The sequence below is a fragment of the Macrotis lagotis genome, chromosome X (assembly GCF_037893015.1).
Source record: "Macrotis lagotis isolate mMagLag1 chromosome X, bilby.v1.9.chrom.fasta, whole genome shotgun sequence".
In the NCBI taxonomy this organism is placed as follows: Eukaryota; Metazoa; Chordata; class Mammalia; order Peramelemorphia; family Peramelidae; genus Macrotis; species Macrotis lagotis.
In genome coordinates, this window is record NC_133666.1 from 644,913,594 (window position 1) to 644,938,334 (window position 24,741).

Sequence of the window (24,741 nt, forward strand, 5' to 3'; positions counted from 1 at the left end):
TGTTAAAACTGGGAGAGTCCTTAAAGCACAGAAGGTCAGCTGGGAGGGCCCTTAGAACACAGAAGGTCAAAGCTGGGAGGGACTCTAGGAAACAGAATGTCAGAGCTTGGGAGGACACTAGAACATAGAAAGCCAGAGCTGGGAGGGACCTTGGTGAGCATCCAGTTCCCTCTGGATTAGCTAGGAAACTGAGGCCCTGGAATGAGAAGGAAACTGTCCTTGTCCCAGAGCCAGTTACTAGATTAGTTAAAATTAAAACCCAAGTTTCCAGATTCTTATTTTAATGCTCTTTTCATTCATTTCCAGAGGTTTGTCTTCGATTCCACCCCCACCCCCACCACACGTGTCTTGGAGTGGAGGGAGGGTGTCAGGATGCATTCCTGACTGTGGGCCAAAGAGGACAAGGGGGAAAACCTAAAGGGGAAAGGGGGGAGGGGAGATGCCTGTGGGGTGAGTGTGTGAATATGTATGTCTCGTGGGTGATTGGGTGTCTGTGTGGCCCTGTGTGTGTGTGTGTGTGTGAGACTGAGTGTCCGGGAGTCTGTCACCTCTCTGCTCCACCCTGGGCCCCTGAGTCAGGTCCATCATATGGGCCTGCCTCACCTGGCTGAGTTAAGCTGGAGGGGGCCAGAGGGAGCCACCCCCTTTGCCCTCTCATCCCTTGGGGTTTCCATTCCACTCCTGTCATTTCTAAAGTGTTTAAAGGCTTACCACACACAGTTTCCCCTCTAGGGAGTTTGTTCTAAGTATGATGATTATTTCCACAAGGAGTCTGAGGTTGAGAGGACTTAAGGAACTCAATCATGTCCCCCAAGTAAGGTAGAAAATGGGCAGAAACTGGGATTCAAACCCAAGGCTTTATGACTTCATGTTCAACAACATATCAAGAAATATTGGGGGAATAAAACCTAGAATTTATCTCGGATTTTTCAAGGACCTCTCCCCTTCCCCACCTCTACCAGAAATTCCAGACCACTCCTCAGTTCCCACAGGAAGGAAAGACCTTCAAAATCCCCTCTCCCTCAATTCCGTAATCTTTGGTTAGGACACCATAAGAGAAAACAGGGGATCTTTACCCTATTTGATTCTCATGCCTCCCCACCTCTGCCCTCAGTGAGTTCCTTACGCCACCTCCCCCTCCTCCAGCCCCCAGAAGGCCCTTCCCGGTCAGCCTAGAGACATTCCCAGGAACCTGAGTTCTGGATATTTATAGAACTGAAGCCATCTATGTGAACTGGGGGTGTTCTGATAAACCACCCTCCCCCCTCCTCCAGCCCCCAGAATGCCCCTGTCCCTCCCCCATACACACACACACACACACACACACACACACACACACACACACACACACAGCCCAGAGGCATTCCCAGGGACCTGAGTTCTGGATATTTATAGAAGTGAGGCCATCCATGTCTTGGCAGGGATGGGGGAAGGGGAGTCACCTGCCCCCTTTAGCCCAAACTGGAAAAGAGAATGTTACAGAACAGTCCCCCCTCCCCCACCCAAGCCGATTTCCAAGACATTAAACTAAACTCAGATCCAATATTTATCCTAAACTTAATCTTACCTCCTAACAGTTAACTTCAAATATTCTCCCTAAGCATTCATTTTGATCTTGCTAAATCAAACCCTGAATCTAATCCTTACACTGGTACTGACCTCAAACAGGAATGTCCAATTATGATATTATCCCAACCCTCCTGACTCAGAGTCCACCCCTAACCCTTCACTCTTTCCTTTCTCTTGCTGACTCGGGAAGGGAGCTCTGAAATTCTAAATTGGAATTCCAGACCCCCAAGTCTGGCCCCCCAGATGAATCCTCTTCTTCCATCCCTGCCTTGACTTTAGGTACTACCACTTTGACTCAGGGCAGAGATCTGCCTGCCCCATTTATCCTGTGTTAGCCTAAGGGCATCCCCAGCTACTAGTAATACAGGGTTCATAGATCCCCTGCCTGTTTGAATGAGACCTGGTCAGAAATGTGTGTGTGTGTGTGCACACGCGTGTGTCGGTAGGGGAGACAGAGAGAATGTATAAAATACTTAATACTCCAGGACCCCCTCACAGCATCAGAAACTTTAAATTTATTTTGTTATTGTTCAGTCCTGACTTCATGACCCCTTTTGAAGGGTCTTATCAAAATACTGATTTGCCATTTCCTTCTCCATGACATTTTACAGATAAGGAAACTGAGGCAAAGAGAGTTAAATGATTTGTCATCATGCAGTTAATAAGTGTCTAAGGTTAAATTTGAATTCAAGTCTTCTTTATTCCAGGCTGGACATTCTATTCATTAAGCCACCCAGCTGCCCCTTTTAAAGAAACTTTAAGATCATTCAGTCTAATCCCCCTCCCACCCATTTTATAAGTCTGTAATTATACTCTTTGTTTCTAGTTTCTCCCCTCTCCAACTGATCTCCAAAATAGTCTTATCTGATCTCATCACTTCCCTATATTCAACATTCGAGGGGCAGCTAGGTGGTGCAGTGGATAAAGCACTGGCCCTGGAGTCAGGAGTACCAGAATTTAGATTCGCCTCAGACACTTCATAATTACTTAGCTGTGTGGCCTTGGGCAAGCCACTTAACCCCACTGCCTTGCAAAAAAAAAAAAAAAAAGAAAACCTATATTCAACATTCAGTGACTCCCTATTGCCTGCTGCTCCCAGAGGCTGGAAGCCACCGAGTCCAGACTTTCACTTTCTGTAATTTCTTTCTGTTCCTTTAGTGCCCTCCCCAAAGAATACCTCCATAGATTGTATATGCAAAATCAAAAATGTGTGTATTATCTCCCTTATAAGATTGTAAGACTCCTGAAGGTAAGGACTGTCTTTGGCTCGTCTTCATATTAGCACATACAGTGCTAAGTGCCTTACACATAGTAAGTGTTTGATGAATGATGGTCCATTTACTGATGGATTCATTGACTGAGGGCCCCCAGAGTTCTCAGGTCTATTTGTCCTCTCTGAGGAAGACAGGAGGGCACCCACCAGGAGAATTCAGAACCCTGGAGGAAGAGGCCCCAGGAAAATGAAGATGGCATAGAGCACACCCCAGAAGTGAGGCAGGAGGCAGGCCAGGTGGGATGGGGTGAGGGCCTCTCAGTTCTCCAGAGCTCCAAAGAGTCTCCTCTACTTGCTGAGGATTCAAGTTCCTTCCCAGTGAGTTGGAACTTCAAGTCACCTCAGCAATCTGTATTGATTAAGAAACCAGTGTCATATACATTAAGAAATTAGTGGTCGAAAGGCACTGAATTGTTCTCCCTGTTATTCAGGTAGTGAAACTCATGCACAAGAACCAGCATCTGGGTTGGAAAACAGTAGGGACCCTAGAGTTAGACATGTCCCAAAGTGGAATAGGTAGACAATGAATCCCCTTTTGTTGAAGGATTTCAAGCAAAAGCATGACCCCCTTTATGACCCTAATTTAGGGTTTTCTTGGTGAAGATTCTGGAGTGTTTTGCCATTTCCTTCTCCAGGTGATTTTGCAGATGAGGAAACTGAGGCAAACAGGATGAAGTGACTTACCCAGGGTCACACAGCTAGTAAGTGCCTGAGGCCAGATTTTGAACTCAAGACTTTCTGACTCTAGAGGCCACATAGATTTCATAAACTCTTGATGACATAAGTTGTACCACTCACTCTAGAACAGTAGTCCTATCAATTCTATCACTGCTTTTGGAAAGGACCAGAGTGATGATAATCTCAGAGACATCCTAGACCTTGGACCTACATCAAACTTCCCTTGCCTTTACTACCAGTCCAGCTCTCATCCTAGTACCGGCAGGGTGTCTATCCTCTCCCCTAGGGACTAGAACAATAGCTTCCAGAGCTTCCCTACTCAATGAACTTCAGTGGCTCCCTATTACCTCCAAAATACTTAAAACTCCTCGTTACCTGGCTGGCCCCTTTCCCTTTCCCAGTCTTCTTACACACCATGAATTTTATGATCCAGCTACACAGGTCTCTTTGCCACTATTCCATCTCACATTTTTGTGCCTTCCACTGATTATTCCACTGATTGTCTGCAATGCCTTCCTCCTTCCTTCATCTCTGATTAGTTTCCCAGCAGTCTTCAAAACCCAAATCAAATCCCACCCTCTTCAAGATGCCATTTGGTGACCACCTAATGCCTTCCTTCAGAGATTTTTGTTGGGTAGTGTCTGACTCTGTGATCCTATCTCAGGTTTTCTTGGCCAAGATAGAAGTGGTTTGGTATTTCCTTCTCCAACCCATTTTACAAACTGAGACAAACAGGGCTAAGTGACTTGTTCGGGGTCACATATCTAAGAAGTAACTGAAGTCAGATTTGAACTCATGGAGAGTCTTCCTGACTCAAGGTCCCAAGACAGCTATTTGCTCCTCCCACAAAGACTATACCTCCTGTGTGCACCTTCTGAAATTACATTCTAATTGCCGGTATCTAGTTATCTTCCTGTGGTGACCCTTAACTCCTTGAAGGGAGGGGCCTTTGTTCTTTTACTTTGCTGGTACTTAACACATAGTAAACCCTTAATAAATAATTCTTGATTAAGCTTGTTAACTAATGGGTGACCCTGAGAAAGCTCCTTTTCTTCTCAGAACCAGTTTTCCCATTTGGAAAAATCAGGGAACAAAGTCCAGGAGCTCACTTGCCATCCATGGGGCATAGCAAGGAACGGCTCTAGAAATGGGAGGCCTCCTTTCAACAAATTCCCATGAGTCACCTTTGTCCACCATGGCCAGGACCAGGTATATCAGTACAGTGGGCAGATTTAGGACATAGAGGACGCCCCTGTTCTCTGTGAACCTGCCCGTCTGGGAAGTCAAGATTGGCAGTCTGGCCCACTCCTGAGGGGACCCTAGTCCCTATCCAAGGACCTGGCCTCAAATCCCACTTTCTAGTCTTGTGACCTTGGGCCAATCACTGGTGACAGGGAAGACAAGTGGATCTGAGATAATGTATGCAGAGCTCTTCGTTTTCATGATTGAAAAGGACGATGGAGATGCCAGCTGTTACAGACTTTCCCTGAGGTCCTTCATATTAAGCTTCCTATTAGGTCCTTCTGTGGCAGAAAAAAAAGCACAGAAGCCTGAAGGTCAATTCTGGGTTCTGGAGAAGGGAGGGAGAGAGGGAGGAACGAAGGTGGGTGGAGATGATAAAGGGGGCAGGGTGGGGGGCCCTGGGAGAGGCTGGAACTGGGGAGGGGAGGCTGATAGGAAGAAGCAGCCTTTAGATACTGGACTGCCTCAGCTCTCCACCCCACCTCCCCCCAGGCTTGAGCTCAGTTCCCAGAATAACTCAACCTCAACCACCAACCCCTCCAGGGGGAGAAGGAGAATCTAAGATGCCCCCGACAATCTGATGAAGGGCCTTGGCCAAGGAGGATGCCTGGCTTTCAATCTAGAACTGGGAGAATTCTGATTACAAGACAAAGGTGGGGAGGGGGGAGGAAGAGAAATAATAATATAATCAAAGGATTTATAACTTGATAGCACCTTTGAGAGCTACTAGCCCAATCCTGTCACTCCAGATTTGGAAAATGTGTCCCAGGGAGGGGAAGGGATTTCAAGGTCACACATTTAGTATTCACATCAGTAAGGAGACCTGGGTCTTCTGATTGCCAGCTCAGGACTCTTCCCCATCAATGAGATTCATTTGCCCATCTCTAAGAACCCTTACCACCTGGCTAGTGAAAGCTCCCTCATGCAGCAGATTAGGAAACTGAGGCCCAGAGGGAAAAGACTTGTCCAAGGTCACTTCAGCTCTAATGCCAGAATCAAAACTGGAATCTCCTCTGTTTCCAAAGGGCCTATGATGAAAAATGCTATTCCCCTCCAGAGAGAAAGCGATGAACTCTGAACAGAAGCGTGCCTTATATTTTGTTTTTAGGGTCTGATTTCTTTTGCAAAACATGACTAATATGGAAATATGTTTTGCATGACTTCACAGGTATAATTGACAGCAAGTAGACTGCCTTCTCAAGGAGAGGGGAAGGAAGAAAGGGAGGGAGCTCAAAATTCAGAAACAATGACTAAAAATCACTTATGTGGAATGGGGAACTATCTAGCAGGATCAATACAAATGTAATTTAAAAAGTAATCAGGAGGCTGAAAAACCTTTATTAAGGGCCTACTATGTGCTAAGAACTGGATGTAGAAAATCAAACAAAAATAAAAAAATAAAGACAGTCCCTACCCTGGAGGAATTTATAATTTAATAGAAGACAACACACAAGAGAAAGCTGAAAATGTGTGTATATGCATGTATGTGTCATGTGTGTGTCTCTGTATATGTGTGTGTCTTGTGTGTGTGATGGCCCCCAACGGAGGGTCAGGATGGAGAAACCCAGAAACGGTCAAAGGTGCTGGAGCTGGTGAAAGCCTGGGTGGCAGCCCTGGGAAGGGGGTTGGGCATCAGCCCCGGGCAAGGAAACTGAGGCAGGGAGGGCAAGGAGGTCCTGGTCCAAGCTGGGTCTCCAGACCCGGAGCTGTCAGGGAGGGGAAGGGCTGGGTGGGTGTGGGTCCAGATGCCCCTTACAGGAGCCCCAACCGGGTCTGTCTCCGCCTCAGTTTCCCCCTGTAAGGCCGGCTTGGGCCGGTCTGGGTCTCCCGGGGTACCTGTGCCCACCCCCTAGCTGTCTCAAGGAAGGGGGCAAAACACTGCCGCTCTCCCCCAGCCCCCGGGTGAGGCCGGACAGAGCCCAATCCAGGCGGCAGGGAACAAGGGCAGTCGCGGGGGGAGGCACGGGCAGGACCGCAGGGGGCACCGAGCCAGGCCGCGGGGGACACGAGCCGGGCCGCGGGGGATACAGGCAGGACCACGGGGGGCACCGAGCCGGGCCGCGGGGGGCACGGGCAGGACCACGGGGGGCACGAGCCGGGCCGCGGGGGACACGGGCAGGACCGCGGGGGGCACCGAGCCGGGCCGCGGGGGGCACGGGCAGGACTGCGGGGGACACGGGCAGGACCGCGGGGGGCACGGGCCGGGCCGCGGGGGGCACCGAGCCGGGCCGCGGGGGGCACGGGCAGGGCCGCGGCGGTCGGGCGGAGGTGCGCCCCCGGCGCGGCCCGGCTCCGGGCTGCTGAGTCGGCGGGGCAGCCCTGGGCGGCTCTGCTGGGCCGGGGGGGCCGCCCAGGCTCCTCCCCGGCGGGGGGCGCATAAAAGCCGGGCGCTGCCCGGGCGGGCCGCAGTCTGGGCAGCCGCCGGCCGCGCCCCTCCTCCGCTCCGCGCGCTCCCGGAGCCCCGCGCACCCGGCGCCGCTCTGCCCGGGGGGCGCCTCCGAGACCCCGAAACCGCGCTGGGCGGGACCCCCGGCCGGAGCCGCGGCGCGATCCGGTGAGTGGGGGGCGGCGGCGCGGGGGGCGGGGGCGGCCCCTCGGGGAGGCTCGGGGCCAGGCGTCTCGGGGGGCGGGGGAGCCCCAGAACCTCGGCGGCCGGGGGGGGGGGGACCCGAGGGGGCGCGGCCCCGGCCCAGGCCCGCCCCTTCCTCTCGGGGTCCCTCCGCCGCCGGAGCGGCTGTCTGTGCCCCCGGCCCGCACGCGGGAGAGCACCCCGCCCCCCTTCTTTCGGGCCCGAAGTCCCTGCGGGGGGCGGCAGGGGGCGCCGGCGCGCTGCTGACTCATGGGGAGCGCCGCTCGGGCCCCGCCCAGCACCCCTGCTCCGCGCCCCCCGCCCCCCGGCTCGGCCCGCGAGACGCGGCGCGTCACGGCCTCCCAGGCGGGCGGGGGGCGGGGAGCCCCGCTATTGAGGATCCCCCCCCGGCTCCCCGCGAGGTGAGGGAGGCCCTGGAGGCGCCCCCACCCCTCGCCCCACCCTGGGGCGGCGGCTGTTTGCGGAGGGAGGGAGGGAGGCGGGGAGCGCGCCGCCCCCCGACGCGTGTGGGGGAGCCTTCGCCCGGGCCACGTCACTGAGGCGGGGGGCGGGGGGCACGGGCTCGGAGCCCTGGTGGCCCCCCGCCCCGGGGCCCCGCGGCCCGGCCCTCAGCTAGCGCCGAGAAATGTGGGGGGCCCGGGCCCAGGCTGACATCTCCCCTCCACACACACACACACACACACACACAGATACACAAAGACACACACGCGCGCGCACACAGAACACACAGAGATGCACACGAATACAGATACAGACACACGAACACAGACACACACAGACACACGAACACAGATACACACACGAACACACACACACACAGACACGCGCGCACACGCAGGCGGCGGGGCGCAGGGAGGCCATCTCTTCCCGGGGCTGGGAACAATAGAGCCTGTGGTCCACGCGGACCTCGGCGTCTTCCTCGCATGGCGGGGGCGGCTCCCCCTCTCCCCCTGCGCCGGGGTGTCGGCCGCCGCGCGCCCCCGCGCTTATTTTTGGGCCTCGGCGGTGACTTATCCTTTAATTAGATTCTAAATCGGGCAAGGAAGAGAAGGAAGGAAAAAAAAAATTCCCCGCACGCCCTCCCGGGCCCCCTCCCCACGCAGCTCCCCGCTCCCCGAGCGAGCTCTTTGTTGTGGGGCTCCGAGATTATGAATGGCTGGAAGACGTGGGGGGGGAGGCTGGCTCGGGGGAGGGGCCGGCCCGGGGGGCGGGGGCCGGGCGCCGAGGGGAGGGGGCGGGGAGGGGCGGCGGAGCCCCGCCGATTGGCCGCTCGCTGGCGGACAGGCGGGGAAGGGGTTGGCTCCGGCTGCCACGTGGGGGGGAGAGCCGGTCGGGCGGCGATTGGCGGAGGGCGGGGGCCGCCGGGGCGTTCGGAGCGCCGCGATTGGCTGGCGGCGCCCGGCAGAGTAAGTAGTGAATGAGCGCTGGGGGAGGGGAGGGGAGGCCGGGGGCGGGCTCAGCCCCTTTAGAACGTTGATACATTATAACTTTTTTTTTGTTACTTTCACCCCCAGAGCTCGGAGCGGCGGCGGCGGGAAGCAGCGGCGGCGGCAGCGGCGGCGGCGGCATCTGCGAGCGGCCGCGGCTCCCGTTGCTAGGCTCGGCTGAAGGCAGAGACACAGACACAGCGAGGGGGGCGGGGAGAAGGGGAGAGGAGGCCGGAGGAAGCAGGCGCCTGGGAACCTCGGCTCGCTCCCTCCGCCCGATCCCCCCACCCCCGCGCCCGGGCTCTCCGGCCTCCGGCTCCCGGGCAGCGGCCCTCTAAACGCTGCGCGCCCCGGCCCCGAGGTCGCCGCTCCTCCTCCTCTCCTCCTCCTCGCCGGCCGCGCCGGGCCAGCCGGAGGACCAGCCGCCGAGCGCCCCCGAGGACCTGGCGACGCCCGGGTCGCGGCAGGAAGCAGCCAGGGCCCGGCCGGGCCGCGGGGCCCCCAGCGGCCGCCTCCGCCCGCTCCGCTCCCCGCCCCCCCGGGCGGCCCCCCGGGCCCGCCGATGGAGCCGCAGCCCGGTGCCCGCAGCTGCCGGCGCGGAGCCGCCCCCGCCGCCCCCTGCGAGCTGCTGGCGGCCGAGCCCCCCATGAACCTGTGCATCAACACCACCACGGGCGCGCGCTACGAGCTGTCGGTGCCCGGCGAGGAGACGGTGGAGGGGCTCCGCCGGCGCCTGTCCCAGCGCCTCAAGGTGCCCAAGGAGCGCCTGGCGCTGCTCTACAAGGAGACGTGAGTGTCGCCGGCGAACAAAGGCCGGGCCGCCGGGGCCCCCGCCGCGCGTGTGCGTGTGCCTGCGTGTCTGTGTGCGTGTCTGGCCCCGGGCGCCTCAGCCGGCTCCGCGGCCCCTCCCCCACCCGGCTGCCTCTCGTGTCTCCTGAGCCCCCACTTGTGTCTGCCCCCCGCGCGGGCCCGTCTGCGGCGCTGCCCCCCTTTCCTCTTCGCCCCCGTCTCCAGGCCCCTTTCCCTGCCCCCCCCCGTTGGTGCCCTCTCCACGCCCCCCCCCAGCACAAAGGCTGCAGCCCCCGGGGCCCCCTGCCGGCCCTTCTCGCGCGTGGCCCCCACCCCCTCACCTCTTCCCCTTCCGAAGCCTGCCTCCCGCCCGCGGGGCTCCCGGGGGTGAAGGGGCAGTTTTCGGGGCGGGAGGGGAGGAGGAGACGCCGAGGACGGGCCCCGGGCCCGGCCCGGACAGCCAGACGTGGAAAATGCGGAGCTTTCGGGCCAGAAAGTTTCCGGGGTGCCCGGGCCGGCGGGGAGGGGGCCCCGGGGGCCGCCTCGGGCTGGCGGGCCCCGCTTGCCTCTCCCCTCCCCTCCCCCTCCCCCTTTGTTCTGAGGCAGGAGCTCGGGCAGCCTCAGGGAGCCTCTTCTCCCCCCGATCCCCCCCTTTATTTAAATAACCTGGGGGAGCGGGCGAGGGAGGGGCAGAGGAGGGGGGGCCGGCTGGGCTGGGGCCTTCCCCGTGGGGCCTGGCGGGCCGGGGGTGGGGGAGGGGCTTGGGGGGGGTCTCCTTTGTCTGAGCAGCCCTGGGCTGATCCTGCAGGGGAGCCCTGTTGGTGGCCGGGAAATGGGGGGGAGGAGAGACACTGCCTACCACCTCCTCCAGAGAACAGTCATGACCGGTCCTGGAATCTTGGGGAGGGGGAGTAGCTAGCGGCCATCGCCTCCCCCCCACCCCCAGCTGCCCCAGGGCACCCTCCTGTAATGGTGGGCCGGAGTGGGGGGCAGCTGGGGCCCCCGTCAGACCACAAAGCCGGTCTCCTCGGCCCCCCCTCCTTGGTCTTTTTTCTCCCTTTCACAAGGACAGCTCCCTGGGAGGGGGGTGGGAGGACTAGGCCGCCTGATGGTGGCAGGCTCCTTTACAAAGGGGAAAGCCCGGTGCCACCCCAGGCCCACCCGGCAGCGGTGAATTCCTTCTTCACTCCCGGGCCTCAGTTTCCCTTCTCTCCCACAGTGGGGAGCATGATCCCCAGGAGGCCCCCTTGGGCGGATTGTTTTGTGATTGGCCGGTGGAGCATTCACAAAGCCCCGGGTCACATCTGAGGCTGTTTTGGGGCATCTTGAGGCTGGGTAGGGGGGCTGCTGCCGAGGTTCACGCTTGTTTTTGTCCTAGAACAGTGGGCTCTTGCAGGGTGAGCAGAGTGACCCTGGTCTGGATTAAATAATAGTCGGGCTTCCTGCCTCTGGAAGCAGCTGGGGCCCTGCCCTTGTGAAACAGAGCCAGGGGGGTGTGTGTGGGGGGTGAAAGGGAGCTTTCCAATTCTGTCTTCCCCCCATCCCCCCAGTCCTTCTGCTACAGTGGCTGTCTCTCTCCACCACCTCACTGAGTCTCACCCCTCTCTTCCTCTTCTCTCCCTCCCCCTGCACAGACGCCTCAGTTCTGGGAAGCTTCAGGATCTCGGTGTGGGCGATGGCAGCAAGGTGACGCTCGTCCCCACTGTGGAAGCCGGCCTCATGGTAAAGGATGTTCCCACACCTTGACTGGGGGGGATGGGACCCTCCCCTCTGGCCCCCTCTCCTTACACACCCCCTCATCAGATCCTCCTTCTGGGTCTTCAGAAGCCTTAGTTTCTGACCTCTTAGTATGTCTCCCCCACTCTACCTTTGTGCCCTCATTCTTCCTGTTTCCCTGACTCTCCATGCACATACCTTCTGACCTCCTACATGTTCCCTTACACACCTCCCAAGCTTCTCTGTTGCTGCACCCCACCTTTCTGACACCCCTGTGTCTCATCTCCTTCCCCATTCTGATCCCCTGTGTGTCCCTGCCCCCCACCTTTGTGATTGCCTGGATATCCATCTGCCCCATATCCTGGGTTTCTGTGGAAGGAGCATGGGCCTCAAATTCAGTCTCTTGCACTGAATTCTCTAAGTCACTTTGGGGCTGTTTTCTCATCTGTAAAATGAGGGCCTCTGAGGTCCCTCTCAGCTCCAAGTTGTGACTTCCTCCCCCCCATTCACATAGACTGATACTGAGGGTGTCATTTTGCCTCACCCCTGGGTAGAAACGTCCTTTGTAACACCTGGTACTGGGTCACCCAGTCTTTGCTTGTGACCTTCTCTCTCTCTCTCTCTCTCTCTCACACACACACACACACACACTCTCTCTCTCACACAGACAGCCTCCTCCTAGGCTTTCCCTCTCTCTCTACATAGTCACACATCCCTCCACCCATCTGTTTCTGTCCCTTCCCTCTCCCGGAGGGCCCCCTGGGTTCTCTGTGGCCCCGAAGGCCTGGCCCCCAGATTTCACCTTCAGCCCCTTACATTTCTTCTCACTTGGGTCTCAGGTATCCGGTCTCTCAGGTTGTCTTTTTTCCTACCTCCCCCGAGTGAAGAAGTGAAACTTCCCACTTCTACCCCCCCAGCCCACCCCTGTGGTTTTGTCAGCTGGGACCCCAAGTGACCTTGGCTTTCTCTTCTCTCTCAGTCTCAAGCCTCTCGGCCCGAGCAGTCCGTCATGCAGGCCCTTGAGAGCTTAACCGAAACTCAGGTAAGGAAGAAGGGGACCACTTCCGCTACCTGGGTCTTGCGGGCAAACCTCAGCCCTTCCCCCCCCTTGGCCACCCCCTCTAGCCTTAGAATGGATGGGTGCTGGCGTGCACCAGTCTGGGGCCCCCCTGAGGTCACCCTGGCCTTTACCTCCCCCACCTGCTGACCCGAAGAGCTGGGGCTCCCTCCTTGCCCGAGCAGCTCTGACCTTCAAAGGTTCTCCTCCCACTGGGCTGAGCGTGAGACCTCAAGTGCATTTCCCTGGGGTGTGGGCCAATGGAGTGGGGGTGGTGAGGGGAGGCTTGGCTGACTAGAGAAGTGTTGGAAGGAGCTAATTGATTCTTGCCCTCCATGATCAGCTAGCCTGGTCCTCTCTTCTTTTGTTCCCTGCCTTTGGCCTCAACAGCCAGGCTAGGGCTTGGGGTCACCCTTCTTTCTAGGGGTTAGAGGCTATCTCAGGCTAAAGTCCCTTCCCCCTTCTTGATCAAGATTTGGGCTGCTTCCTTTCCACATCTCTGGTCTGGCCCCCTCCTCCTAATCCCCCCCATTCCCACCCCAATTTAGCTTCTGTTGACTTCTGGATTTCATTGCTAGACTTCTGTGAAGCAAAAAACCCTCCCCTGAGAGGAAGAGGAGGGAGGGACCTCCAAGCCTGGGAGGGCACCTCTCCCCCTCTCCGCCACCCTGACTCTCCCTGACAGACTCCACCCCCAGAGTTTGTGCGTCAGCAAAGAGCAGGCCTTCCTCCCCCCCCAACCCTTTCTGTGACCTTGTTTATTGTATGCTTGGGGGGGCACATTCCTCAGCCATCCAGCCCCCCGCTGCCATGCCAGGAAGGCAGGGACCATGTGAGGAGGTCAGAGTTCCAGGCTGGGTGTCTGGGTGGTTCTCTGGGTGGCCCAGGCCCAGAAATGGCTTGAGGTAGGGACAGGATGTTAGCAAAGGGTTTTGTAATCAGAGGCTCGCCTTTCCCTCTTGGCCGGCTCCCTTTGTGCCCTTGCCCTCATAGCCTGCCTGGATCCGAGGCCTCTCTTTTGGGAAATGGGGTTTGTTTTGGAACGGGGGGCTCCCACCCTCTCCTCTTGGCCCTGGCTTCAGCCTCCTGGGAGGCAGAGAGGAGGAGGACAAGGGCTGACACAGTGCTTAGAAATCCTCTGGGGGTGGGGAAGGCAAGGCAGAAGAAGAGAGGAGGGGGTGAGGAGGAGGAGGTGGGTGGGAGAGAAAGAGAGAGAGGGAGAAGGCCGTTCTTGCCCAGAGCTGGCGTAAACCCGTTCTGCCACTTCCATCCGTGGCTCCTCTCCCCCCCCCCACTAACACCCCCCCCCAGGGCTCATAGTTTCACGTTAGGGGGAGGGGGCAGAGGAAGCTTCCCTCCGTGTTGCCGGGGGCCTCCTGGGAGAGCCAGCAGGCCTGGTGTAAGTAATCAGGCCTGAGATGGCAGGCCTGGGAGGGGCCCCTGTGTGTGGGGGGGGCCTCCAGGGCTCAGGTTACACGCCAGGTGGATTCCCAGTCCAGGGACAAAGAGGAGACCTAGGCCCAGCACCCCAGCCTTGGGGGTGGAGAGAGGGAGGAGTGTTTTGGGAGAGGAGAAAGGGAGGGGTGACTTCCGGCCACCCCCCCACCACACTCGGGGTGTGTGAACCGGGCCAGGGTGCAGTTCCCGCTGGCTGGTGGAGGGGGAGGGCAGCAGTGGTAGCGGTAGCGGCAGGGGCGGAGGGGAGGGGGGGTTTCTGGAGGAAACCTCGCCCCACATCACATCCGCTCCAGCCGTGCCCAGCCGTGCCTGCGTCAAGCTTCGCCGGGGTGGGAGGGGTGAGTGCGCCAGCGTCCAGGCGCCGGAGGACCCGGGCCCATGACTGGCCTCCCTCAGGGCCGCCTTCCCGACAGCCACTGTGTCATCTCTCCCTGTGGGAGGAAATGGGCTTGGAGGCCTGTTAGTGCGGCGCGGGTGGAGGGTGGAGAAGGATCAGGCTAGAGGGAGGGAGGGAGGTTCCTGAGAAGGGCCTCACCTCTGCTCTTCCTGCCCTTTGTAGAACCAGCGCTCCCTCCTCCTGGGGGCACCCGTGGGGGGCAGCAGACGGGATAGGAGGCTAAGAATGCTGGGGTGGGGGGGCCGCGATTTGAGGAGCAGGAGCTCAGCCTAGATTAGCCGCGAGGCCCAAACCCCCAGAAGAGAGGGAAGGAAGGAGGGCAGAGGAGGCGAGGGAGCCGGCTGGGATCTGAGTCATCCCCTCTGTCACTTCTGAGAATCAGGGCTCCCCGCCCCCCACCCCAGGCCTCTGGGGAAGATGAGGCAGATGCTAGGAGGAGACACTACCCTGGCCCCCACTGCCGGCATCCGTCCCTCAGGCCCTGGACGGGACCAGCCTGGGGCTCAGGATCCAGGATGGGGACTATTGGCAAAGGAAGCGTGTTGCCCTGTCCCTGCTATGGCACCGCCTGCTGTGTGACCTTGGAGAAGCCTCTTGCCCTTTGTGAGCCTCAGTTTCCCTTTTGTGAAATCAGGGAGTTGGATAATCTCTCAGGTGTCTCTGGGGTTCAGACTATCTTTCTTGGAGGTCAGGCTACTGGGCCTTTCAGGAACAAGACCTCTCACTCCCTGCCTAGCTTGTCCACTCCCAGTGCTCCCAGGGACTTTGCTGAGGGACCCGTGTGTGTGATCCTTAGACTTCTCCCCAAAGCCCAGTCTAGAATTATCAGCCCTCTTCCCCCTTCCCCCTCCCATCCCTCAGCCGGGTTGGGACAGATAAATATTTATCTTGAGGAAGCAAAGGTTAGAACAGAAGAATTTGTCCAAGAATTTTCCCTCCCACTCATTGGCTTCTAAGGCCAGGGTTGGGGTGGGAGGGGGCAGGGTGGGAAGCTGGGAAGGAGGAAGAGGAAAAGGGGTGGTATCTAGAGGGCCCTTGTCTGCCTCTCTGTGCTATCTCTCCTGGCTGCAAGCCCCCCCCCCCCCCAACGTTCCCTGCTTCCCAGGATGGGACCAAGAGGCCAGTTTCAGCCTCTCTGGGCCAGGGAAATGGCCGGGTGGGTCCCTTTCCTTCCAGAAAAGATGGTTGACAAAGGATTTAGGAATTCTGGGATGGAAGGAAGGGCAGAAGGAGAGACAGCTTCTAATGGCTTCTCTTATCTTTGGTCCCTTACTGTCTCTAAACCAGCAGGTAGATGGGGTAGGGGAGCACCACCAAGGCATGGAAATGCAGTCAGAGGAGGGGGCTGCCAGGGTAGACTGAGAGATCAGACTTTCATCCCCTCTCCGACTTCTGTTTTGGAGCTGGGGAAGGGGATGGGGCAGAGAGAGCCTGCGACCCCCACCTCTGAGAACAATGTGCTCTGTCTTTCCTTCTTTCCCCACCCCTGCCCTGGATGGATTTTTTTTTTCCTGGTCAAGCAGGAGATTTGTAGAAAGGACACCTGGCCTTCTAGATTGAGGCTCCCCTGGTGGCCTGGTATTGCAATATGGATATGGTTAGGGCTTGCTCTTGTACGGTGGGATAGTGACCCCTTCCCACAGACCCCAGGGTCCTTTAGCCTTCCCTTCCTCCATTCTACCTGAATGCTTACCTGGGACTGATTATTCAAAGGGCAGAGGTGGGAGGGTGGGGGTGGAGAAATCCTCCTGACCTTTAGTGACCAGAGAATGCTGAGCACAGAGCTTCCTGGGGAAGTAGGGCAGAGGACCATGGTCCTGCATGGGGCAGGCCCTGGCCTCCTGCTTCCCAGCCTTGGGATTCTTGCCCAGGGCCCCCCAGCCCAAGCAGTATCTGAGAACCTGACAGTCAGGAAAGAAAATTGGAATGGGGGGAGTCACTTTCCCAGGCTGGACTTTAGCCCTTGGATCTCCCCACCTCTCTCCCTCAATGGGGAACAGCTGTGCCTAGTTATCTTCCTTTTGGGTGGGTCTGGGGTGACTGGGGCCTAGGCCTGGGAGTGCCTCAGAGCTTTGACCCTGGGGGGGTGGGTGCGCCTTGCCCTGGGAGAAGGATGGAAGGGCAAGGAACCCAAGGGGACATTCTGATCTCCCTCTGTCTCCTCAGAACTGTAATAGTAGTGATCCTTCTGATCTTCAGACAGAGCCCTAAAAATCTGAGCTGGGTGGGAACCTTGTGAAGCTTAGAAAGTCAAAGCGGAGAATGGCTTTAGAACCCAGGATGTCAGAGCCGGACGGAGCCCTTAGTACACAGAATGCCAAGATTGGGAGGGTCCACTTAGTCTCTTCATTTTATAGCTGGGGAAAACAGAGAACCAGGGGGATCTTTCTCAAGATTTCAGGGACAATGGGTAGAGTCCAAGGGACAGTGCTTCGAGGGAGGGGCACCAGCTGCCCGCAAGGCCAAGATCTGCTGTTCTCACCAGTCCACTACTTCCTTCTTCACCCAGGTCAGCGACTTCCTCTCGGGCCGCTCCCCTCTCACCTTGGCCCTACGGGTGGGTGACCACATGATGTTCGTTCAGCTACAATTGGCTGCCCAGCAGGCGGCTGCAGGTGCCCAGCTTCAGCATCGACAACACCTGGTCACAGGGCGTGGAGATCCGGGGGCCACAACCAGCAACCCTTCCCCCTGCCGGTCATCTAGCCTCACCGCTGCCGCCACTGCCCGTGTCCCCATGCCTGCCTGCCCACCCAGCCCCTCCTCGACCTCCAGCACACCTGCCTATTTCAACCCTGCCCACCCAGCCCCCCGTCACGGCCGGCGTGTTCCGGTCCCATGGCGCCAGCACACAAACGGTTAACAGTGGCACAGTTTCCTCCTGTTCTGAGGTGATTTTGGGCCCCGGTTCAGTAATTGGGGTGGGGAGCAGAGTGATATTCTAGAGGAACTGTTCGACCCATCCCCCAGGTTGCTTAGATTCCTCCATACAAGTCTAGACCCCATCTTCTGGAGTCCAGCCCCTCATCCCATGGTCACCCCAATAATCATAGGGGCCAGCCTTGGGCTCTAGGGCTGAAAGGGACCTCAGAGGAAAATCTACTACAACCTCTATATTTTGCAAATGGGGCAAGGGAGGGCCAGAGGTGGGAACTGACTGACCCAAGGTCCCACAGCTAGCAAGTGGTAGAGCCCAGCCTTTTGAACACTGGTTCTCTGACTGTACCTCTGGGCTCTCTCTACCAGACTAGACTGGCTCTGGCTTCTTCCTATTTCCCCTTCCCTCTTTAGCCAACACCTTCAAAGGCAGCTTGTGGGGTTTGGTCTCCAATCCCAGCTTCAGTCCTTGCTGATGATTGACTCTGGGGCCCTCTTCTGAACCTCAGTTGTCCCATCTATGAAACAGGCACAACTGGATTGCATCCTTCCTACCTGACAGGGCTGTAGGGAGACCTTGCAGTGCTTTGGAGGCAGAGGGCCTGGGAGATGGGAGCATGGGTCCTGGTGGGGTGGGCCATGGGGGGGTTGTGACCTCTGGAGTGCCACTTATGCTTTTTCCCAACTGACCTTCCTCTCTCTTGCCAGGTGGATTGTGCCTCTCATAGCAGCAGCACCAGCCCCTCCTCTTCCTCCTCCACCTCCTCCTCCTTGGGTTCCAGCTCCCCACCCAGCAACAGCCCAGCCCCCAGCACGCGCTCCCGGAAACCTGGCGCCGTCATCGAGAGCTTCGTGAACCACGCTCCAGGAGTCTTCTCAGGGACCTTCTCTGGTAGGGACCCAAGCCCGGAGGTTTATAGGACTTCCCCAATCCCCACACTAGAGGTTTCCAAGCCATTTGTTCAGTCCTCCTGAGATAGGAACTTAGAAAGAAGAAATGAAGGTGGAGAATGAGAACTGGGAGAAAACCTAAGACATGGATGTGGGGAGGGTCCCTGAGGACCCAGAATGGCACAGCTGGGGGGGTCCTTTGAACCCAGAATGTTAGAGTCAGGAGGGTCCTTAGAACCCAGACTGGCACAGCTGGGGTCCTGGAACCTCACGTTCTCCAAGGGAAGATTGGGACCCAAAAAGGAGAAACCCTGAGCTATCAGCAGGAACTGGAGGTGCCTCCCATGCCAGGTCTTCCTCCTTTGACCTCATGTCCAAAGAACCACTCATTTCTCTCTTTGTCCCTGAGCTGAATTTGCCTTGTACTCTCCCATCCTCGTCCCCTTTAATTCTCTTTCGTCACCCCCTGGCTATTTCAAGCTAAGAAGGATCACAGGGAGAAATCTTTTCCAATTCCTTCCTAGAGTAGAGGAAGACCCCAGGGCCCCTCCGGACCCCTAGACCCTGCCTGCCAGCCATCCTCATTCCCCAGCCCCAGGGAAGGACTTGTTCTATCCTGACACATCTCTTCCTTCCCCCCACAGGCACATTGCATCCCAACTGCCAGGACAGCAGCGGCCGCCCTCGGCGGGACATTGGCACCATCCTGCAGATCCTCAATGACCTCCTGAGCGCCACCCGGCATTACCAGGGCATGCCCCAGTCCTTGGCCCAGCTCCGATGTCAGACGCAATGCTCGCCCTCCCCTGAGCTCACCACCAAAGCTACCTCTTGCGAGAAGCTGACGTCCCCCCTGCACTCCGTGGTCCAGAGCCAGATCCGGATGTGCAAGCCCAGCGGTGAGTCGCAGCACCCCTCTCTCCATAGCCATCCATTCCAGGAAGCTGCTGTGGGCTTCCTCTTCCTCAGCCAGGCTCCTCTGAGCCGCCAGGGCTGTGCCAGAGGGTAGAACAGCTGGCCTGAGAGGGAAGGGCAGAGGATGGGGGGTCAGCTGGCCTGGGGGGGGGGAGTCAGGTGACTTGGGGGGGTCAGTGTCCCTAGTTAGGGCAGCTCCCAGCATTCAGGACCTTTAGAAAGGACTGAATATTCAGAGTAGGGCTACAAGTCCCCATGAGGCCTGCCCTTCTCTCCCCTTCCCCAAAGGGGTTAACACCATGAGGTTCCTGGGGCCAGATGGCCCCAGTGTAAGTTAGCAAGCTTTTTATGAATGGGTTCTCCTTCCTTCCTTCCTTCCCCTCCCCCCCAAACTGCTCCCTTCATCCCCTTCCCCCATCTGCTCCGTTTTTCTTTTCTTCTCCCCCCAGCACCCCCCCATCACAGTAGGGGACTGTGAACATATTCATATGGGGGATGGGTAGGGAAAGAGAATTCATCTGCATATATTAATTTTCTAGCCGTTCCTTCTCTCCCCCCATAGGGCTGGGTGCAAGGAGGAGGGGGCAGAGGAGGGGTGTCAGTGTCTGGCAGGGGTGATTGAGGAGAGGCCAATTCCAGCCCCCTCACCCCCACCTTCACCAGGCCAGACAAAGGTCCTATTGAGGGGGGCAGGGGGTGGAGGCAGCGGGGGGAGGGGAAATCCGAGGGGGCCTGGATTAAGAGAAGGAAGAGGGACAATCTGCCCTTTCTCTCAGACAGGATGTGTTCTACACCAGGGAAGAATTAAAGGGGATCCCCCTCCCCCCCAAATTCCTTCCTTCCTTAGCTCACAAGAGAATGTCAGGGTTGGAAGAGCCCTTAGAATAAAGAATGGTGAAGTGGAAGGGACCCTGGAACACAACCTTAAAACACTGAGTGTTCTAGGTTAAGTTGGGTCCTCTGTCCTCCTCAGCAGCTCCCACAATGCCCACCCAGTCCAGAGTAAGCATTTACCTCTTGTTGTATTGAGTCCTATAAAAGGATAAAATGATGGCATGAGCTCAGATGCCTTCCAAGGGGATAGTCCCCCATCAGAGCTCAGAGAGACCTTAGAAGAGAGAATGTTGGAAGGAGCCAGCATTGTACAATGGCAAGAACCCCAGTTCTGTCATCAGAGGGCTCGTTCAAATCCCACCTCTCCTCTTTACTCACCTGGAATCTCTTTCCCAGTCTTTTGTGCGCAAGACCCTTCACTTCCTTAACCTTTCCTTTAATCTTAAGAACCTGAGGTCAAGAAAAAAAAACCAAACTAAAAACAAACCCTAAGATCCCAGAATGTCAGAGCCACTGGTTTCCCAATTTGGGGGACCACAGGTTTACTGAAATGACAGGATGCTTTCCCTCAATGGGCCACCATTGTATTGAAGAGTGTGCAGAAAGTTCTTATTGAAAAAGGAATCCTAAACTGACCCAAGCTTCCTATTGACATTTAAGCCCTGGGGTGGTTAGGTGGTGCAGTGGATAAAGCACCTGGCCCTGGAGTCAGGAGTACCTGGGTTCAAATCCAGTCTCAGACATGTAATAATTACCTAGCTGTTGTGGCCTTTGGGCAAGCCACTTAACCCCATTGCCTTGCAAGAAAAAAAAAGACATTTAAGCCCTGAGAAAATGTGGCATTCATTTGCTGGGACATAATTAGAGCTTAAATGTCTCTTATTGCAAGCCCAGCTACTGTTTTTTCAAAATCAGCATTTATTAAGCATCTGCTGTATGCAGGGTGGGGATTCATTCTGAACATTCTCTACCCCCTTCCCACCCAAGGCTTGGTTTGGAGACAGGACATTCATTCCTGGCCAGGCCTGTGCTGACCTGACATGTCCTGTCACCGCCCCCCCCCCCCACCTCAGTCTTTTCTTCAGGAATCCCTGGGGTCAGTCCCAGGCCCTGGGAGAGGCCTCATGGTCCTCTGGCCATCTGTCTTGGGCAGGAGATAGAGCCGACCTCTGGGACTGCTGAACTCTTCCACCACCCACGTCCCCAACTTAGGCTTGGGGTGGTAGAGGTCACCTGCAGCAGACCCCATGTCCCCTTGGGCTAGGAAGTGGGTACCACTGAAACATCCTGGCAGCTCCAGCGTTCTCTGTGGAGGGGGAAGAGCAGCCTCCCCTGACTTTCCTGTATCATGAGAGTTGACTGAGGTTTTGTGTGTCTGATCCCCGCTCCTCCTGGCCAGGAGGGCCAGTTTGCTCAGCCTCCCCCACCTGGGGGGCAGTCCCCAGGCTGAGCCGGGCTTGCCCACCCACACCCCCATCCCCCCGACTTCCAGGTAGGAGTGAATAGGGAAGTGGCTCAGCGCAGCCTCCTCCTGAACACACGTTTATCCGGACCTTTGATTTCCAGGTGACCGCCTGCGGCAGACAGAGAACCGGGCCACTCGATGTAAGGTGGAACGTCTCCAGCTGCTCCTGCAGCAGAAGCGCCTTCGACGGAAGGCCCGGCGGGACGCCCGGGGCCCCTACCATTGGCTCTCAGGCCGCAAGGCAGGCCGGGCCACTAGTAGCAGCAGCAGCGGCAGCAGCAGCGGGGCCAGTGACGCTGGTGGCCTAGACCTTGATTTTGAGGACTCACTCTGGAAGCCTGAGGTCAAGGCCGACCTCAAGTCAGAGTTTGTGGTGGCCTAGGGTCTGTCCCAGGCCCCGGACAGAGGGCTGGCTCTGTCCACCTGTCCCACCCGTCTTTGCCCCTGGCCCCCAGTAGTGTCCCCTTAATTTCTCAGGGGCAGGGGGGTGGGGATGGCAGACCGGAGGTTTGCCTCCCTCGGGTCTGAGGCTTTGTCTCCGAATCCCAGCCTCCCCTCTCTGTCCCCAACAGACTGTGGCTGGTCCTCCTGGCTGGCCTCCTCCCTCTCTTTCCTCTTTCCCCCTTCCCCCCCCCCTGCCAGAATCCCACCAGGGGCCACCCCTGTACCCAGGGAAACCCAGCTCCCCCCATCCTGGGGCTGACCCTTCCCTTTCCCTCCCTCCACATATGTAGCATTGTGCCAGATGGTTTGAGTGAGCTAACCAGACTCCACCAGCAGCCCACCCCTCCCTGCCCCAAACCCTGCCCCCTGCCCCTCACCCCATTCAGGTCTAAGTTGACAATATCTAATTGAACAGACTCATAGTGCACTTTACAGATTTGGGGAGGGGGTGGGGGGGATTCTTCCTCTCCAGAACTCAGCCTCCAGGCCAGGGCAGCAAACGAGGTTTAAACCAAGCCAAACAGAACCACAGCCCACACTGGCCCAGGCCTCGAGGACCCCCGCAGTTTGGGTCCTTTCTGGCTCCCCAGGTGTCCTGTTAGTTGCTGTGTGGTTGGGGGTTTTGAGTTTGTTTTGGTTTTTTACTCCCTTTCGCTGGAGATTCTGGCCATTGGGACTGACCCCTTCTGGGGGCCATTTGTAGTTCTCTCAGCCCCATCCCTGATACCTCCTCCTCCTCCTCCTCCTCCTCCAGGGTACTACCCACTTGGGGTGGGTGGCTGGGTAAAGGGCCGGGGCTTCCTTCCCGCTCCTCCCAGAAGGAGGTGATGAGGAGGGAGGCCAGAGACGCCCCTTCCCCCTCCCATCCCCCCCACCTCGGCCTTGCTCCCGGGGGGCCACCTGCCTTGAACCTTCATCTCCAGCCTTCTTCCCTGTCCCCAAACTCCTCTCCCCTTCCCCTGCCTGGGCTGGGGTATTTATAGAGTAAATTGACTGTCTGACTGAGCCAGTTTCAGATCTGAGCCTCTCCTCAGGCCCTGGGAGAGAAAGGAGTAGGGAGGAAGGAGTGACTTCCAGCCCCCCCTCCTCTTCTTGCTCACCTGATCTGTGTGTTGGGGGGAGCTTGCTATTTGCCCCTCCCCTGGGGGGGCAGGGGGACCAGCTGCCCATGGGAGGAGGTGGCCTGGGGAGACACCCCTGACCCACGCTAGGGAGGGGCATGGCCTTGTAGCATTAACCCCAATTGGGGGAGGGGACTGGCCCCTCCTGGCCTTGCCCCACCTTTCCCCCCTACTCTTTGTTTCTTCCCAGCCTGGCCAGCCCCTAGGGCCCACTCAGAGCCCTCTCCCTCTTGAGCTCGCTGCTGCCGCCCTAGTGGCCACATCCCCTACCAGGGGCAAATAGATGCCAGGGCTGGGGGCATGGGATTGGGGTGAGAGGCTTCTCTTCCCCCCCAATCTCCCTCCCCACGGGGCCATTTCAATGGATTTTATTTTATTAAATCACTTGTTTCTTTTTTACGGAGATGGACTGAGCTGTCTGGGCCCTGCCCCCTATTCTACCATCTGTGTCCCATCCCCCCCCACCCTTCCCCTTCTTCCCCTTATCCTCCCCATCAGTAGGGAAAGCCAGGACCTCACTGATCGTTTCCTCCCACCTTCTTCCCTTCCCCTTGGTCTTGTGACTACACCTCATGTCCAGATGTGAGCATCCGTGTGTTCCTGTAGCTTTGTAATTATTTTTTGGGGGGGTGGGAGGGACTCGAGACTTAATATTTTTTCCAATGTGAGAAAAAACGTCAAAACTCGAGCATTGTGGGGTGTTTTTTTTCTTTTTTTAAGATTTGGATTTCTATTTAAATGTCCGGCGTTTGTTTTGTTTTTTGTTTGAATTCCTTGGATGCCTGCTTCACAAACCTCCCCTGTCCTGGCAAGGTGTACCTGGGTGGGGGGAGGGGGGACAAGCAGGCACACACCATGCCACCGGCCTCTGGCCCATGGGGGCTAGGGGCTCACGAGCAGAGCATTATTTCCCAGTGTTCCCTAGTGTTTTGGGGCCTAGCCTTTGGCCCCCACCATCTTCCCCTCACCCCTGCACTCCCTTTGTCCATGTTACCTGTGTGAGAACCAGACAGTGAGAGGAGAACACCGCCCACCATGATTTTAAAATAATAAACAGACCATGAAACACGACCCTGAGTCATCTTGATTGGGTGGGTTGGGTTGGCTGCTTCAGGGGGCCAAGCCAGGCTTGAGAGAAGGACAAGATGATTGAGACCCTCACTAAGGGGATACCAGGGAAGCTCTTGGAAGAAGTCTTCGAGGGGAAGCCACCCCCAGGTGTCCAACTCCCCTTGGGTCCCAATGAGGCACCATCTGGCTTTACTCTTCATCCTCAAGTGGGGGAGGATCTGAACTCCACCAACCACCACCTATCTCTACTTACAATACAGTTGAGCCTATAGGCTCTGGTGTCTGCCCAGTGTTTGTGAAGGTAACCCCTGCCTTCGGGCTGCCCAGGGCCAAGTGTCAGGCCTGGGCTCAAAATAAAGAGTTGGGAGGGCCCTTAGAACCTTAAGGTTCTAATGATGGCAGAGCTGGGGGGGTCCTTAGAACTGAAGATGTCTGAACTGGGAGGATACGGAACACAGGATGTCAGGCCTGGCAGGGTCCTTAGAGAACACAGGATGTCAGAGCTGGGATGATACTTAGAACACGAGATGTCAGGGCTGGGAGGGCCCTTAGAACACAGGATGTCAGGGCTGGGAGGGCCCCTTCAGAGCTGGAAGGGTCCTTAGAACAGAGGATGCTCTGGGAGGAATACTGGAAAAGAGTACCTGAGCATAGAGAGATGAAAAACAACTCTTCCTGGAGCATATTTAATATTTCCACAGCAGCAGCATGAGGCAATCAGTGAAGTCTGATTCCTGTTTTATAGATAAGGAAGAGGCTCCTGGCAGGGAAGTCATGGCTCAAGTTCATAGACCTCATCAGTACTTCAAATTATTTACACGGGCAGAATCTTGGAGATGGCCTCTTTAATGCCTCCTCTCCTGGCTAGGTCAGCTAGCCAGCCCAGAGCAGCAGCACCAGGGTGGTGAAGATGGGCCCCTTTTGCTT

The 24,741-nt window shown here is 57.3% G+C and overlaps 1 protein-coding gene across 1 annotated transcript; it reads left to right on the forward strand.

Moving 5' to 3' along the window:
• Positions 1-9,324: 9,324 nt before the first annotated feature.
• Positions 9,325-23,814, forward strand: MIDN (midnolin). The gene is given in 8 exon segments (XM_074204536.1): positions 9,325-9,568; positions 11,203-11,290; positions 12,264-12,326; positions 16,706-17,005; positions 17,007-17,087; positions 17,782-17,965; positions 18,609-18,863; positions 21,280-23,814. Coding segments are annotated over 8 exon segments (1,479 nt in total). The 5' UTR covers positions 9,325-9,341; the 3' UTR covers positions 21,561-23,814.
• The last annotated feature ends 927 nt before the right edge of the window (positions 23,815-24,741 follow it).